At 43.4% G+C, this 17,287-nt stretch overlaps 1 protein-coding gene across 3 annotated transcripts in view; it reads right to left on the reverse strand.

The window, feature by feature from the left end:
- LOC309393652 (cytochrome P450 2J2-like) overlaps positions 1-17,287 on the reverse strand; it is a 31,529-nt gene that overhangs the window by 8,928 nt on the left and 5,314 nt on the right. The window contains exons 2-6 of one of the 3 annotated variants that reach the window (XM_081956103.1): positions 10,747-10,801; positions 9,083-9,217; positions 7,676-7,836; positions 5,199-5,375; positions 3,313-3,454 (exon numbers count right to left, since the gene is read on the reverse strand). In XM_081956103.1, coding sequence (XP_081812229.1) covers positions 3,313-3,454; positions 5,199-5,375; positions 7,676-7,836; positions 9,083-9,217; positions 10,747-10,801 — 670 coding nt within the window. Of the gene's footprint in view, positions 1-3,312; positions 3,455-5,198; positions 5,376-7,675; positions 7,837-9,082; positions 9,218-10,746; positions 10,805-17,287 lie in introns of all 3 variants that reach the window. The other 2 variants (XM_081956102.1, XM_081956104.1) reach the window with 2 other exon arrangements.

Here is a 17,287-nt window from a genome sequence, read left to right on the forward strand (position 1 = left end):
GTCTAATAGGACCAGGATAGAGGAATAACCTCTATCTCTGGCCCTCCAGAGATCATCGACCAACGCGACCAAGGCTGTCTCTGTGCTGTGTCTGGGTCGGAAGCCGGACTGGCGTGGGTCTAGATAGTCGGATTCATCAAGGTGACGTGGAAATTGCTGCGCCACCACATTCTCAACAACCTTCGCCAGAAAGGGAAGGTTGGAGACTGGACGATAATTAGCTAGCTCCATTGGGTCAAGCGAAGACCTCTTGAGTAAGGGCCTCACCACCGCCTCTTTCAAGGCAGTTGGTAAGGATCCCTCCCACAACGAGGCATTCACCAGGCCCAGAAGCCAGCCTCGTGTCACCTCCCAGGATGCCAGTACCAACCAGGAGGGACACAGGTCCAATGAACATGTGGTGGGTCGCAGCCGTCCACGCAACCTGTCTAAATCCTCGGGGGCAACAGAGTCAAACTCCTCCCAGAGTGGATTCACAAGACTCGCTGTTGACGGCCCGTCCAGACCACTGGAGGGGGCCCATCCGCTTCGGATCTGAGCGACTTTGTTCTGTAGATATTCTCCAAACTCCTCTGCTCTTCCCTGTAAGGGTGCCCCCCGCGTCTCCTGAACCAAGAGGGAGCGGGTCACCCTAAACAGGGCGGCAGGGCGGTTATCCGCAGATGCAATAAGAGCGGCGCAATGTCTACGTTTGGCCGCTCTCAATGCCACAAGGTAGGTCCGTAAATAGGCTCTTACCTGTGTTCGGTCAGACTCGGAGCGTGAGGACCTCCACCTGCTCTCTAGACGTCTTCTATGGCGCTTCATCACCCTGAGCTCCTCGGTATACAAAGGTGCCCGAGTGAGTCGCTGCCGTAGGAGAGGTCGCAAAGGCGCAACCCGGTCCAAGGCCCCAGCCGTCGCCCTATTCCAGGCGGCCACTAGGTCCTCCGACCGAGCGCGGGTCAGGGCTACAGGTAATGGCCCAAGCTCCGTCTAGAACCTATCTGGTTCCATCAGGAGCTTGGGGCGGTACCAGCTTGGACGAACTGGCTCCGCCTCCTCGCGGTGGGGGGTAGCGCCAAGGAAGTCTAGCCGGAGACATGAGTGATCTGACCATGACAGGGGGGTAATATCTAAATCCCCTATTCCCAGATCACTCGTCCACTGCTCAGATACAAAAACAAGGTCCAGTGTGTGACCACCTTCGTGTGTGGGGCCCTGAATTAGTTGGGTCAGGCCCATGGCTGTCATGGACGCCATGAACTCCCGAGCTACCTCGGATGCTGCTCCCGTCGACGGCAGGTTGAAGTCCCCCTAAGCAACATTCCTTATATGTTTTAACCTCCAGTCCCCTAATCATCTTGGTTGCTCCTCTCTGCACTCTTTCTAGGATCTCTATATATTTTTACATTGTGGCGACCAAAACTGGATGCAGTATTCCAAGTGTGGCCTTACCAAGGCATTATAAAGTTGAATTAGTTTATCTGGTTATGTTTCTAGCCTGATCCAATTGATAAGGCTGACAGGCAGCCTGAGACATCGCATCGAGTTCTTGGTTTAGCCTGTATTTATAAAAGGTGAGGCTACTTTCATAGGTAACTTTCCAATGTCAGGCGTGAACAACACATGAAGGGTCCAATTTAGGCTGTTTTGCTCAAACTGATGCACAAGGACCTTCTCAGACTAACAATTTGCTCCTGGGCAAAACTCTAACAAGGTTCAATGGCATTCAAGGGGGATTGTACTTCACCTATATAGAGACTCTAAGCTAATTCCCTATTTGACTCTTCTCCCCAGCTCTGCCACAGCCAGATAGGTAAGGAGTTTTGTTTTGTTCTTAATCTATTATGTGAATCCAATCCAATAAGCTAAGGTGGAGTTGGCCATATTATTCAAACCCAGAAAAAGAATTAACTTAGGGTGTGGTGCGAAGAAAAACTCTGGGCTCCCATTCTGTGGAGCTACAAGTATCTCAGAAGAAAAATGAGACCAGAAGGAATTATTAACATTAATCAAAAGTTCTCCCATCTGATGAAGTCCCCCAAAAGTTGGTAAAGAATTTCTGTTCTTATAAGAGGTGAGTGAAAATGACAACATTTTAAGGTGGTGGGGAATTATGTAGAAAGGTAAAGGTTTCCCTCGCACATATGTGCTAGTCATTCCCGACTCTAGGGGGCGCTGCTCATCTCCATTTCAAAGCCGAAGAGCTAGCGCTGTCCAAAGATGTCTCCATGGTCATGTGGCCGGCATGACTCAATGCCGAAGGCGCACGGAACACTGTTACCTTCCCACCAAAGGTGGTTCTTATTTTTCTACTTGCATTTTTACATCCTTTCAAACTGCTAGGTTGGCAGAAGTTGGGACAAGTAATGGGAGCTCACTCCATTAGGCAGAGCTAGGGATTCAAACTGCCCCACTGCCGACCTTTCTGATCGACAAGCCCAGCATCTTAGCCAATGGGGTACCGCATCCCTCTTATATACAAGGAGATAGCCAAAACTATATTTACTATTTCTTCTGCTCGTTACACACACACAAAATCTCTAAGCCATTCTTCCAAGTTGCAACTTGTCTGTGCTCTAATAGTCATCTTCAGGTTTATTTTGTAAAATCGCTCCAGGAACGACTCTTCAGAAGCTACCAGAGCAATCATTTTCTCATCAAATGTAATTCCACCCTCTAAGAATGCTGCTGGGAGCAATTATGTGTTTTCACTCACTGCAATTTCCTAAAAAGTTTAGGCTGCCAAGCCCAGCTCAAGCACTCTTTAGGGCAATGGTTTCCCTCTTAATTATTATTTCTTTTCAAAGTGGAAGAGATTTCACCGTCTTTGGGTGCTGCATTGAAATGAAATCCCTCCCCTCTGATCTACCTGGGATCGATAGCAATCTTCTACGGTTGCAGGAACTGGGTTGCAGGAACTGGGTATGTCTAGTTTAATGAAAAGAAGGACCAGGGGAGACATGATAGCAATCTTCCAATATTCAGGGGCTGCCACAAAGAAGAGGGAGTCAAACTATTCTCCAAGGCACCTGAAGGTAGAACAAGAAGCAATGGGTGGAAACTAATCAAGGAGAGAAGCAACTTAGAACTGAGGAGAAACTTCCTGACAGTTAGAACAATTAATCAGTGGAACAGAAGTTGCCTCCAGAAGTTCTGAATGCCCCAACACTGGAAGTCTTTAAGAAGATGTTGGATAGCCATTTGTCTGAAACGGTATAGGGTTTCCTGCCTAGGCAGGGGGTTGGACTAGAAGACCTCCAAGGTCCCTTCCAACTCTGCTATTGTATTGTATTGTATTATTCTTCCTGTGGTCTACCCCTCTCTCACCTTGAACTTCTGGATGAGATGCCATCAGCAGCAGTGCCCACTGGAGAGTGATTGCAGTTGATTCTGCAGCCGTCAGAAGGAAGTTAAAAATACATTCAGCCAGGTTCTCTTCATTGTAGGCAGCATTCTGGTCACCTTTGCTCTGATGGGGCAAAAGAAAAGAAAATGTCATTTAAAAGGTATTCTCTGGTCTTCCAAAGTTTGCTATCTCGTCTGTGCTGCTCCCTGTTCTACAACATGATATGTTCATTAAAAATGTACTATGATCTTTGGGGGTCTCTGAGCTTGGTTGGGTTGTTTTGTTTTGTTTTTTTGTATTTTTGCAAATTTCATTCATTACCCAACTAGGTAAAATCATGGAATATCAGCAAGCCAACAACCAAACTCAGAGCACCAAGGATTCCACAATCTGCAGCTCTCTAATGCATCTTTTCCCAGGATCCACATTAATCCAAGATACAACACAAATCCGATTAACAGAGTTGGAGGGGACCTTGTAGGTCATCTAGTCCCACTCCCCACCCAAGCAGGAGCCCCTGCCTACACCATTTCTGATAAATGGCAGTCCAATCTCTTCTTGAAAGCCTCCAGTGATGAAGCTCCCACAACTTCCGAAAGCAACTTCTGTTCCATGGGTTGATTGTTCTCACTGTCAGAAAATTTATCCTTATTTCTGGTTGGAATTTTTCCTTGATCGGTTTCCATCCATTATTCCTTGACTGGCCTTCAGGTGCCTTGGAAAATAGCTTGATCCCTTCCTCTTTGTGGCAGCCACTCAGTTATTAGAACACTGTTATCATGTCTCCTCTGGTCCTTCTCTTTACTAAACTAGCCGTGGCCAGTTCCTGCAACCATTCATTGTATGTTTTAGTCTCCAGTCCCCTCATCATCCTGGTTGCTCTTCCATGAACTTTTTCTTGAGTCTCAACATATATATTTTTTCATAGTGTGGTGACCAAAACTGGATGCAGTATTCTAGGTGTAATCTTACTAGGGCTTTACAGAGTGGTATTAGTACCTTATTTGATCTTGATTGTATCTCTCTGTTAATGCAATTTAGGATTGTGTTGGCTTTTTTGGCTGCCAACACACACTGCTGGCTCATATTTAATTGATTGTTTACTAAGACTCCAAGATCTCTCTCAAGTTACTGCTATCAAGCCTGGTTTCGCCCAATCTCTTTATGTACTTTCGGTTCATAACCTGCACTCCCCCCACTTATCGCACGCGAGCCAAAAAAGGTTCGCCATCACTGTTGTAGGTCATCTATTCCAAACCCCCACACACACTCAAGCAGGAGTGCCATTTCAGACAAATGGCTGTCCAATATCTTCTTAAAAATCTCCACTGATGGATCACCCACAACTTTTAAAGGAAAGTCATTTCACTGATTAATTGTTCTCACTGTCGGGAAATTTCTCCTTAGTTCTACGTTGTGTCTCTCCTTGATTAGTTTCCATCCATTGCTTCTTGTTCTGCATTCAGGTGCTTTGGAGAATAGGTTGACCATTCTTCTTTGTGGCAACCCCTTAGAGATTGGAACCACTATCATTTCATCCCTCGTCCTAAGGGACCTTGGAGGTCTTCTAATCCAATCCCCCACTCAAGCAGGAAACCCTATATCCTTTCAGACAAGTGGCTCTCCAATCTCTATTTAAAAGCCTCCAATAACGGAGCAGCCACAACTTATAAAGGGAAGCCATTCCACTGATTAATTGTTCTCACCGTCAGGAAATTTCTCCTTAGTTCTAGGTTGGTTCTCCCCTTGATTAGTTTCCATCCTTGTTTCTTTTCTTGCCTTACTAGGACTTTGAAAAATAGGTTGATCTCCCCCCTCAGATGCTGGAACACCGCTATCATGTCATATATAAGTAACTGGTACTTACTTTCTCCATTTGTGACAAGTAAAAATCAATGAAATCTTGTGGCTCCTTCACTGCCTTCGCTTCTTTATGTTTCTGTATCGCCTTCTTTGTAAAGGAAAGCACCATCTCCTTGCTAGACAGGGCTTTTTTGTGTGGCCCTGGGAAATATTTCATGAGCCACGAGAAGTGTTTATGTATCTACAGAGAAAACATAAGAAAAGCAATGTCACCATCAAGGGTCCCATGCCTTGGACCAGCCCACCCGAGGCCACGAATTTCTTAATAAGAGCCGCTTTTTTTTCCTGAAATTCTCATTCTCTGGGGAATGTCTCTGGAGATTCTCAGTCATCCAGATCATGGTTGTCCCAAAGGGAAACATCTTCAAGCAAAACCATCCATGGTTGTCCCAAAGCAAAACATCTTCAATCAAAACCATCCATGGTTGTCCCAAAGCAAAACCATGGTTGTCCCAAAGGGAAACGTCTTCAAGCAAAACCATCCATGGTTGTCCCAAAGCAAAACCATGGTTGTCCCAAAGGGAAACTTCTTCAAGCAAAACCATCTATGGTTGTCCCAAAGCAAAACCATGGTTGTCCCAAAGGGAAACATCTTCAAGCAAAACCATCCATGGTTGTCCGAAATCAATACCATGGTTGTCCCAAAGGAAAACATCTTCAAGCAAAATCATCCATGGTTGTCCCAAAGCAAAACCATGGCTGTACCAAAGGAAAACATCTTCAAGCAAAACCATCCATGGTTGTCCCAAAGCAAAACCATGGTTGTACCAAAGGGAAACAACTTCAAGCAAAACCATCCATGGTTGTCCGAAATCAATACCATGGTTGTCCCAAAGGAAAACATCTTCAAGCAAAATCATCCATGGTTGTCCCAAAGCAAAATCATGGCTGTACCAAAGGAAAACATCTTCAAGCAAAACCATCCATGGTTGTCCCAAAGCAAAACCATGGTTGTACCAAAGGGAAACAACTTCAAGCAAAACCATTCATGATTGTCCCAAATCAAAACCATGGTTGTACCAAAGCAAAACATCTTCAAGCAAAACCATCCATGGTTGTCCCAAAGCAAAACCATGGTTGTCCCAAAGCAAAGATCTTCAAGCAAAACCATCTATGGTTGTCCCAAATCAAAACCATGGTTGTCCCAAAGCAAAACATCTTCAAGCAAAACCAAGAAAGTCCACTTGCCTTTTGAAAAATCACCTGTGCTTTTTCAAAAGGCAACTGGACTTTCTTGGTTTTGCTTGAAGATGTTTTGCTTGTCATCCAAGAAGCTTCTTCAGTCCTGAAGCACTTTGGGATTCTCTGATGAAGCTTTAATGAAGGAGAGCAATGATAATCATGAACTAGAAAACTCCTTTTCTCCTCCTCTCTGTCCTTCTGCTGTCTTATTTCCTCCTTCTTTTTCTTTTTCTCCCTCTTATTCTCTTGTTTACACATTTCTGTCCATTGATCTATATCTACCCTTACATCTCGGCCCATGTCTAGATGGAACTCGGTCACTCCACATCTTCTATCTGCCGATCTTTATGAATACGATTACACGCCAATGAATATACAGTAGGTAGTCCTCGACTTACAACTCATATTTATGACGGTTGCAGAGTCCTGTGGTCAAGTGATCTCCATTTAGGACCATCCGAGAAACAAAGTTGTACATGTTACACCTTCTCTTCTACAAAGTCACCAGGGAAGCGAGATTTATTTAATGTTGTGGCCCGCCAGCGGCCAGAAGAGCTGGCAGCATTCAGACAGTGAGGAGGTTGGGGAGGAGCATGGGCCAGTCCTGGAGCCTGATGAGGACTCTGCATCGTACGCAGAGAGAGGACCAGAGCCGTATGCCAGTTATCAGCTGCCTTCAGAGTCAGACATCAGTGGGGCAGAGGAACAGCCGGAGCCTGCTCCCAGTGTGTGCATGCGCAGAGTTGCCAGACAAAGGGAACAGCTAAAGAACAGAGGTTGACTTGGGAGTAAGGCCACAGGCAGACAATCAATGGCCCCTCCCAGAGGGAATAAAAGAAGAGCAAAAGGGGAGTAGAGTTTGCACGAGACAATTAGTTTGCTTAATTGGCTTGTGGCTCTCTGAGACTCCTTGCCAAGTTCTTCAGATATCAGCCAGGAAGCTCTCCAAGTCAGATAAGGTCTGTGACTGTAAATCCTCCCTTGAAAGACTTTGCTGGATGTGAATGAGCAGAATTCACTGTAAATTAATAAATGGGGGTTTCGTCTGTCTCACTGATGTCTGACTCCGAAGGCAGCTGATAACTGTCAAATGGCCCTGGCCCCCTCTCTGCCTCCGACACAGAGCCCTCATCAAAGCCTTCCCCAGACTCCAGGACTGGCCCATGTTCCTCCCCAACCTCCTCACTGTCCGAAACTGCTGCCAACTCCACAGGCCGTTGGCAGGCCACAACAGCAGTGGCTCTCCAAAAGTTTTATAGGGAATGCTCTGTCTCAGTAATAAAGCAAAGAATAACTTACAGCATAAACAAAGCTCCCTCCGGATTTTACAGCAGATTCAATGGCGTCCATCAATTGTTGGCTGTCCTTGTCTTCAAGAGGGGAACGGTCGCTGAAACTCGTAGTCCAGATGATTTTGCAAAGGGAAGCAGTGATGGCATTCAAAGGGTCAAATGGCTGCCCTATAATTGAAATGATTGATAAATATTTTCCACTTTCTTCTTAATACAGGGAGCACTCCCGTTGCAACTGCAACTGACCCCAAAGTTTCTGTTGTTTACTGAATCAGTTGTTAAGTGAGTTTTGCCCCATTCTTACCTCAGTTGTTAAGTGAATCACTGCAAGAATAGAATAGGAATGGGAATGGGAATGGGAATGGGAATGGGAATGGAAGGGAAGGGGAGGGGAGGGAAGGGAAGAGAAGAGAAGAGAAGAGAAGAGAAGAGAAGAGAAGAGAAGAGAAGAGAAGAGAAGAGAAGAGAAGAGAAGGAACAATAGAGTAGAGTAGAGTAGAGTAGAGTAGAGTAGAGTAGAGTAGAGTAGAGTAGAGTGGGAGTGGGAGTGGGAGTGGGAGTGGGAGTGAATGGAATGGAATGGAGTAGAGTAGAGTAGAGTAGAGTAGAGTAGAGTAGAATAGAATAGAATAGAATAGAATAGAATAGAATAGAATAGAATAGAATAGAATATCTTTATTGGGCAAGTGTGATTGGACACACAAGGAATTTGTCTTTGGTGCATATGCTCTCAGTGTACATAAGGAGAATAAAATACATTCATCAAGAATAGAAAGAGACAACACTTAGTGATAGTCAAGGTATCAAATTGTAGTAGGAAACAAATAAAAAGAATATAAATTAAATGATACACGCAACATGGTTAGGTGGAGAGCGAGAGATACTAGGAAGGAAGAGAAGAATAATAGTAATACAGTCTTAGTAAATTATGACAGTGTTATGGGAATTATTTGTTTAGCAGAGTGATGGCGTTCGGGGAAAAAACTCTCCTTGTGTCTAGTTGTTCTGGTGTGCAGTGCCCTATAGCGTCGTTTTGAGGGTAGAAGTTGAAACAGTTTCTGTCCAGGATGTGAGGTGTCAGTAGATACCGTAGGTATATAGAGAGATATAGATATATAGAGAGATAGAGATGATAGAGATAGAGATAGAGTAGAGATAGAGATAGAGATAGAGATAGAGATAGAGATAGAGATAGAGATAGAGATAGAGATAGAGATAGAGAGATAGAGAGATAGAGACAGAGATAGAGAGATAGAGAGATAGAGAGATAGAGATAGAGAGATAGAGAGATAGAGATAGAGATAGAGATATATTAGAATATAATTGAAAATGTGCCACATTTTATTTCAAAGCATGTGGAGACTCCTTGAGTAGGGCAAAATAAGAGCCGATGTAACCTCCTAGTGCTACCTACCATTTACACGCGCGAAAGTGTCCGCCAGCCGAGGGGCCTCTTCTTCCACCAGGCTCTCCACTCCTTTCTTTTCTTTCTCATGCTTTAACAACATAAGCTGCCCAATTTCTTTTTTCTGCTTGCGTAGTTCTCCACCTAAAAATACCAGATTAAAAGAAGTAAAGACATGACTGATAGAGAAAATCAATCAATCAATTAATAATGCAATGTATTTTGTCAACATCCAAAAGCTAGTTCATATCCAGGACAAAGGAGTCTGTCAGTTAAATTTTCTCACAAATGTTCTGTCTTAAACTCATATATTTTTTTTCCTTTGTGTAAGCAAAAGAAATGAGCCGTGGGAGCTCCATCTCCAGTATGTAGTGGAGCTGTCCAGCCTAGTCAGTACTCCAAGAAAAAGAGGTGGAAATATAGAGTGTCCAAAAAATAAGATTCTTCATTATAGAACTCAGTGGTAGAGTCCAGAAGTGGGACTGAAACAATTTAGCAACCGGTTCTCTGCCCGGTTGCTGGGTTGGCGTGGTCATGGGGGCATGACCTAGTTGGCTTCCTGCACCACAGCAATGGGGGTCGTTTTTGCCCTCCCGAGGCTCCGGAGGCTTTCCTTGAGCCTCCAGGAGGTGAAAACGGCCTCCCCCAGGCTCCGGAAGCCCTCAGGAGGCCGGAAACATGCCCGTTTCCAGACTTCCGGTATTTCCTGTAGGGCCATTTTTCACCCTCCCAGAGCCTCCACGTGGGCCCTGCATTAACCTGGCATCCAAAAGGGGCCACGTGGAGAGTCCTGGGAGGGGATGGTCATCCACTCCTTGTAACTACCGGTTCGGCAAACCAGATTAAAATTAACATCCGGTTCGTCCGAACCAATCCGAACCGGCTGAATCCCACCCCTGGTAGAGTCCCTAGTAGAGACTGGCTGACAACACCCAAACTTTCCATTAACATGTTTATTGAGTTACAAGGTACTATAAAATACAAAGTCAATAGAAAAGCAGTGGGGGGAGGGGAAAAGAGAAGTGAGGTAAGATAAGAAAAAAAGAAGAAGCGTTGACTTTGTGCTTGATGTGGAGAAAAATGAAACTGACTGGGTTTTACCGATTAGACTGATAGATCTTTATGGAAATGGCTTGTTCATGTTGTTATGAAAAAGCAAAAAGCTGTGATTTGATGTTAATGCCTTATTTTACTGAGAGAGAGTCTGAAGCTGACCGCACACAAACTATATTCAATATGCCTCCCTTTCCCTTATTAATTTGAAGCACCTGAATGTTACAAATCGAAAGAACTGATATCTGTGGGAAGGTCTAATTCATAGGTTAATTTGTATCCCATAGAAGTGAATCCTATATTCAGTTAGCTCATTCTGTTGGCTCTAGAGCAGTGTCTCTTAGCCTAATCCCCCAACCAGCAGCGTTTCTCAACCGTGGTAACTTGCGGATGGGTGGACTTCAACTCCCAGAATTCCTCACCCGCAGCATTTCTCAGCCTTGGCCACTGGGTGATGGGTGGACTTCAACTCCCAAAATGTCCAAGGCAGCTTTACGATGGCTGTGGAATTCTGGGAGTGGAAGTCCTCACATCTCCAAATGCCAAGGTTGGGAAACACTGATCTAATGTTTCCAAAGAGAAGTCCAGCACAAATACTTCCATATTTTATAAACACTTACCATTGTCATTGAAAGGAGTCATGGAGGTCTTAGAAGTGCCATTTTGATCTTTCATCTGCTGTTTGGATCAAGATAAAAAGAAATTTTTATTCTTGGATGTGGGGGGTTTTATGCAAGTAAAAATTTTCAGCTTCTCCTGCTGGGAAACTTTCAGTCTTCCTCATCCCTTCCTCTCTGTCCATAGCAAAAAAAAAGTTATAAAGGTATGAAAACATTATTTCCTAGTTTAAGTTTTAGAGAACAAATAAACACGATTGCAGGATGTAACAGAATAACAGAGTTGGAAGGGACCTTTGAGATCTTCTAGTCCAACCCCCTGCTCAAGCAGGAAGCCCTGTGCCATTTCAGGCAAATAGCTATCCAGTCTCTTTTTAAAATCCTGCAGTGTTAGAGCACCCATAACTTTTCAAGGAAGCCATTCCACTCACTGACAGACACTCACTGTCAGAAAATGTCTCCTTAATTCTAGGTTGGTTCTTTCCTTTATTATTTCCATCCGTTGCTTCTTGTCCTGCCTTCAGGGGTTTGGAGAATAGGTTGACTCCCTCTTCTTTGTGGCAGCCCCTGAGATATTGGAAGACTGCTATCATGTCTCTCCTAGTCCTTCTTTTCCTTAAACTAGACATAACTTAGTTCCTGCAACCATTCTTCATATGATTCAGCCTCCAGTCCCGTAATCATTTCTGTTGCTCTTCTCTGCACTCTTCCAGACTCTCAACAAGGCAAGAAAGGTTTTCCCATGTTCATTCCATATAGCAAATTCAGCAGATTAATATACTTAGTTGACTCTTTTTCAACCTACCGATAGCTATCATATAAGTACCAAATATTTTAATTACTGCGACAAGTTCTTGAAGGCAGTTTCAAGAAAGCCCATCATTCATCTTCCTTCTCCCACATAATAGTTTGTTCATGCCCCTGTTTCACTAATAGTGGTACAAACTCAGAGGCACCTCATGACCTATTAGGCACAAGGAGGCAATAGAATTATAGATAGCATTAAGGATTTATTTTTGTGTTCCCTCTTAGACAAAGAGCAGCCCGAGAGGTAAACAAAGTTAATTTTATGCCTTTCTTCCCTGGAATCCATCCACACGTTCACTCTGCTCCAGGCAAGATATAAATGCTAGGCTTTGCCTTTCTCTATACCAGTATTTTACAATGTCAGCACATTTAAGATGTGTGGACTTCAAGTCCCAGAATTCTTCCGCCAGCCATCATTAGCTAGGGAATTCCAGGAGTTGAAGTCTACGGATCTGCATTAATATTCAGAAGTTCATTGATTGTTGCCGGTGGTGGGATTCAGCTGGTTTGGGAAAAGCGGTTGTTAAATTGCTGGTGTGAAGTTTCCAAGAGTTGCCCTAATTAATTTACGAGCCCCGAGACAAGGTTAAAAAAAAAACCATTCATTTATTAGGACTAACATCTTGGCACGGACTTCTGTGTAGCTGAAACTAAATCACACTTAATGGCGTCTGACCTTTACCCCTGTGCCCCCTCCCCTCTGGCTGAGGTCATCAATCACATTCTCCAACAGGACGTTATGGCAGGGTTCTGGACATGCGCATTCACATCCCAGTTACAGAAATATGAGACTTTTACTCTGGCCAAAAGTATGAATGGCATTTCCCTCCCCCCTCCCTTCTCAAGTTGATAGTAGTCATGGAAACGCCTTAGGCATTGACATCTGGCTGGCCCTGCCCCTTCCTGCCCTTCCCCTTCCAGGAGTCCCCTCCATGGCCCATTTTTGCTCCCTGGGGGTGCAGGGAGGCCTAGTAGGCCCACAACAGGGCATAGTGGGCGCACCCTCTCTTGTGGCCCGTTTTTGCTCCCAGGGGGAGTGCAGAGTCCAAGTGCTGCCTGCCACACCCCCTGACCATGCCCACCTAGTCGGTTATTAGGGCAGAGAGCCTGTTGTTAAATTATTTGAATCCCACCACTGATGGTTGCCCAGATGACTCACACAAATGCTCAGGTGCACAAACAGAACATTTCCGGTTCTAACATTCAGGTTGATATAACATTCAGATGGTGAAGAGAAGAAGGAACAAATTGGAGCATGAAAGACTCACCAGCTTCCTCTTCTCCAGCCCTAGGAGCTATTGGTTATAAATCCACACCTTCAACCCTATGCTAGCCCTTCAAGTATGTAAAGATTGCACTCCGATCTCCTTTTAATATTCCCTTCTTTAAGCTAAGCTGTCCCCACAGTATTGATCATAGAAAGCTATGATCTAGTGCAGTGTTTCTCAAACTTGGCGACTTTAAGTCCTGTGGACTATGCTGGCTGGGGGATTCTGGGAGTTGAAGTCCACAGGACTTAAAGTCGCCAAGTTTGAGAAACACTGATCTAGTGCAACAGAAGCATTGACTGGCTTGAGTCCCATGGCAAAATATGGCACAGTTTTCCTATATGGGAAGCCAGCCACCCCTCCTAGAAGGATGAAATATTCTGAGGAACATTTCTAAAAAGGCAGAATATCATATTTCCTTGAAGGAGAAATGGAGAAACGTGCTCTTGGAGGCAGGAAGCAGCCCCCACTATCCTTAATAGCCCACAGCAGATGTCAGCATTTAAGAGATTATTGGAAACTAGATAGCTCTATTCAGAGACAAAGCAAATACTGCAGACAGACATCCATTCCAGACAGGATATTTTGAAACTCCCTGCAGCAAGGTCTGAACAAAAGCAGAGTGATAGGATTAGCCCTCACTCAAGGTCCAACACAGGACAAGGCCATTAAGCCACAATAGGAACTGCCCAACAATCCTTTCAGAACACAAGTCCCTTCATTACATCACCCTCAGAAACTTTAACCAAACTTAGCTCAGACAAACAGCTAGGATTTGTACTTTGCCTATGGAGCCAGCTATGACCCCTACATAATCCCTGCATGGCCCCATGGGAGTCTGACAACAGCCAGTAGAATACATGTTCTTACACAAGAACAGGAAGTTCAAGTGCAAAGCCCAAGACAAGGTATAAAAACTCCTCACTCTAGGAGAGGAGAGGAACAGACAAGGAGCACAATGAGAAACAAGAATGTTGAAAAAGTAGAAAATGACATGGAAAATAAAACTCAGTTGGACAATGCTGTTGAGATTTATAGAGGCACAGAAAGAGCAGAGAGGAAAAAAAGGAAAATGGTATCCAAAAAAGAAACTAGCCAAAAATAAAGAGAGAAACAATATGAAGTGGAGAAGGGAAATTGTTGGGAGAGCCATCCAAACAAACTATCGAAAAGTGATTTTAAAAAATTCAGAGAAAAAGATCTAAGACATATAAAAAGAAGAAAAAGAGGAAAAAATCCAGGAACAGGAAATCAGTAAAATGAAATGAAATATATTAATCATGGCAATAGTATGTACCTAATTAAGATGTGACTGAATTATACTAATGCTTTTAAATGTGGAAATCAATTATGTTAAATGTTTATGACATACAAAATTGAATTTGAAGACACATGTTACTTATAGATAAAATGAAATGAAATATATTAATCATGGCAATAGTCTGTATCTAATTAAGATGTGAGTAAACTATACTAATACTTTTAAAAGTGCAAATTAATTATGTTAAACATTTACGACATAAAAAATTAAATTTGAAGATACATGTTACTTAAAGAGAATGGATGGAAAGGAAGGAAAAATTTGGTTTACCTTAAAAGGGAAGAAAAAGTGACACTGTTTATGAATATAATAAAAACCAAAAGTTGGAAAATATGAGAAGAAAAGAAATACAGCTAAAATTGGAAACAGAAATATAATGTAAAATGAATTATGTATATGTGAAAATGTTAAACGGGGAAATCTGGACAACACTCTGTTTACAAAAGTATTTTAATTATGTCACAAAAAGATAAAAAACAGTTTTAAAAAAAACCCTCCCCACTCTCAACTCCATTTTGTCAACTGCACCAGAACCACAAAAATGTTGTTCTGTTCATCAATAAATGGGCCCTTGTTTCAATCAGCCTCCAGCCTCCATTTTGTCTCCAGTGCCTTTCTCCCGGCTTGAAACTGAACCAGATGGATATTTAATACAATACAATAGCAGAGTTGGAAGGGACCTTGGAGGTCTTCTAGTCCAACCCCCTGCCTAGGCAGGAAACCCTATACACTTTCAGACAGATGGCTATCCAACATCTTCTTAAAGACTTCCAGTGTTGGGGCATTCACAACTTCTGGAGGCAACTTCTGTTCCACTGATTCATTGTTCTAACTGTCAGGAAATTTCTCCTCAGTTCTAAGTTGCTTCTCTTCTTGATTAGTTTCTACCCATTGCTTCTTCTTTTTTTTTTTTATAAACAAGTTTTATTGGTTTTTTTAAAATTTACAAGGGAAAAGGTAATGGAAAAGGTATACAAATTTTGGCAGTTGCAAGGTGTGGTAGGCGCCCCCTCCCTCCATACTCATAGTGTACATCTAAGTAAAAATCATTAATACATAGTAGTGTATAGTCAGCATATTAATTCCATTGGTACTTTCGATCAGTTTATGTCAAAAAGATTTTCTTATTCATTTTTGTGATCTGAGCTTTCTTGGTATTGCCCCATCTCCCCCCGCCGACAGAGCTCCGGCCCCTCCCGTGTCCTGTATGTCTGTTATAGGATCTTCTGTTTTTTCTAGGTGTGTTTTGTTTTTTTCCATAAAGGCCTGTGCCTCTATGGGTGTATTGTTCTACCCTCAAGTGCCTTGGAGAATAGTTTGACTCCCTCTTCTTTGTGGCAACCCCAGAGATATTGGAAGACTGCTATCACGTCTCCCCTAGTCCTTCTTTCTATTAAACTAGACATCCCCAGTTCCTGCAACCGTTCTTCATATGTTTTAATCTCCAGTCCTTCCATTTCTTCCACGCTATCTTTCAACAACCTGCTTTTATTTCTCAACTTGACAAACTTAGCGCTTGGAACGACTCGAGACCGAGTTCCCATTCACAGCAGCATAACATCTTAGCCAACAGTAAGATTTACCATCCCCTGACTTTGGAAGGAACCAAATTAAAGTATTCCCAATACTAGTGAAGGAGAATATTTGTAGCTCAGGGTTGAAATGCAGGATCCTTGATGCTCTCTGAGCTTGGCTATTTTTTTGCAGACATTTCATTACCAAAAATAGGTAACACCATCAGTCCTAGTACCCTGTTTTCCCCAGATAATAAGACCAATCAGGCTTTTGAGTGCATGCGCTAAAATAAGCCCTCCCTCAAAAATAAGCCCTCTCTGAAAATATTGCAACACAGCAGCAGCCATGAGTTGACCACGTTTGTCGCCTCCTGCACCTCAAAAATAATAAGACCTCCCCGAAAATAAGCCCAAGCTCTTATTTCGAGGATCAAAAGAAAATAAGACCCTGTCTTATTTTCAGGGAAACACAGTACTGAAGAAGCTAAAGAAGCTTCTTGAATGAGAAGCGAAACCTCTTCAAGGAAAAACAAACAAAAGTCAAGTTCCCTCTTGGAAAAGCACCTTTGGGAAGACATGAGTAGATTTAATATTATGACACAGCATTATCTAGAGCATATTGTGCAATGAGATGTTGCAAACACAGAGAGATAAAAATCTGGGCTCGCTGTTGTATTATTTGTTTTATCTACTAAGCTTAATACGATGGCGGCTTCAATGATATATAAGTCAGTCTTGGGAAAAGTGCTCAGATAAACAGAATATTCTCGTCCTCTGATTGAGGTTTTAGCAATAGCTTGGGAAATGCCAGGGCAGCCATAGGTTGCCAGAGATAAATTTAATAGAGGTATTAATAAATTTATCATAAGGAGCCAGGTGGCTGGATATTAGAGGGAGAAGATGGAAAAAAAATATTTTTTTCGCTAAGAATGTCAAATCATTCCCCCGAAATGACAACCAGTAAGACTTCTTGTGATGCAGTGGCTTCTATGCTCTTATCTGAAGTGATATGAGAGGAACCTTCTTGGAGGAGAAGCAAAAGGTCTTCAAAGAAAAACCAGAAAGTCCAGTGGCCTGGACTGAAATGGTGTAGGCAGGATCTCTTGCTTGGGCAGAGGGTTGGACCAGATGACCTACAAGAAGGTCTGTTAATCTGTAACCTCAGTAGGAAGTGGCGTTTGCTCCAGTGGTGAGATTCAAAATTTTTTACTACTGGTTCTATGGGCGTGGCTTGGTGGGCGTGGCAGGGGAAGGTTAATGCAAAATCCCTATTTCCTGCAGATCCACTGGGACTTGCGTGGCAGAGAATAGATGGGGGTGGGACCAGTCCAGGGCTGGGTTCCTGCCAGTTCTAACTTCTTCTATAGCTCCCTCCCCGCACCTGTCTGCACCACGCTTGCCCCGCCCATCACTCACTGATTGGCTGGCTCACCAATCACCCTGCCTGCCTCTAAGAGTCCTATCTAAACCTTAAAGTCTTAAAGCTTTCAAGTTTGAACACCCCTGAGGTTTTTTTTCTAAAGGGTTAGGGGTGCAAGGGTCTTGCAACTTGACAGTTTTAAGACTTGCACACTTCAGTGCCAGAGTTCCTGAGCCAATATGACTGGAGGAGGAATTCTGGGAGTTGAAGTCCA

The sequence above is a fragment of the Natrix helvetica genome (assembly GCF_964273705.1).
Source record: "Natrix helvetica genome assembly, chromosome: 5".
In the NCBI taxonomy this organism is placed as follows: domain Eukaryota; kingdom Metazoa; phylum Chordata; class Lepidosauria; order Squamata; family Natricidae; genus Natrix; species Natrix helvetica.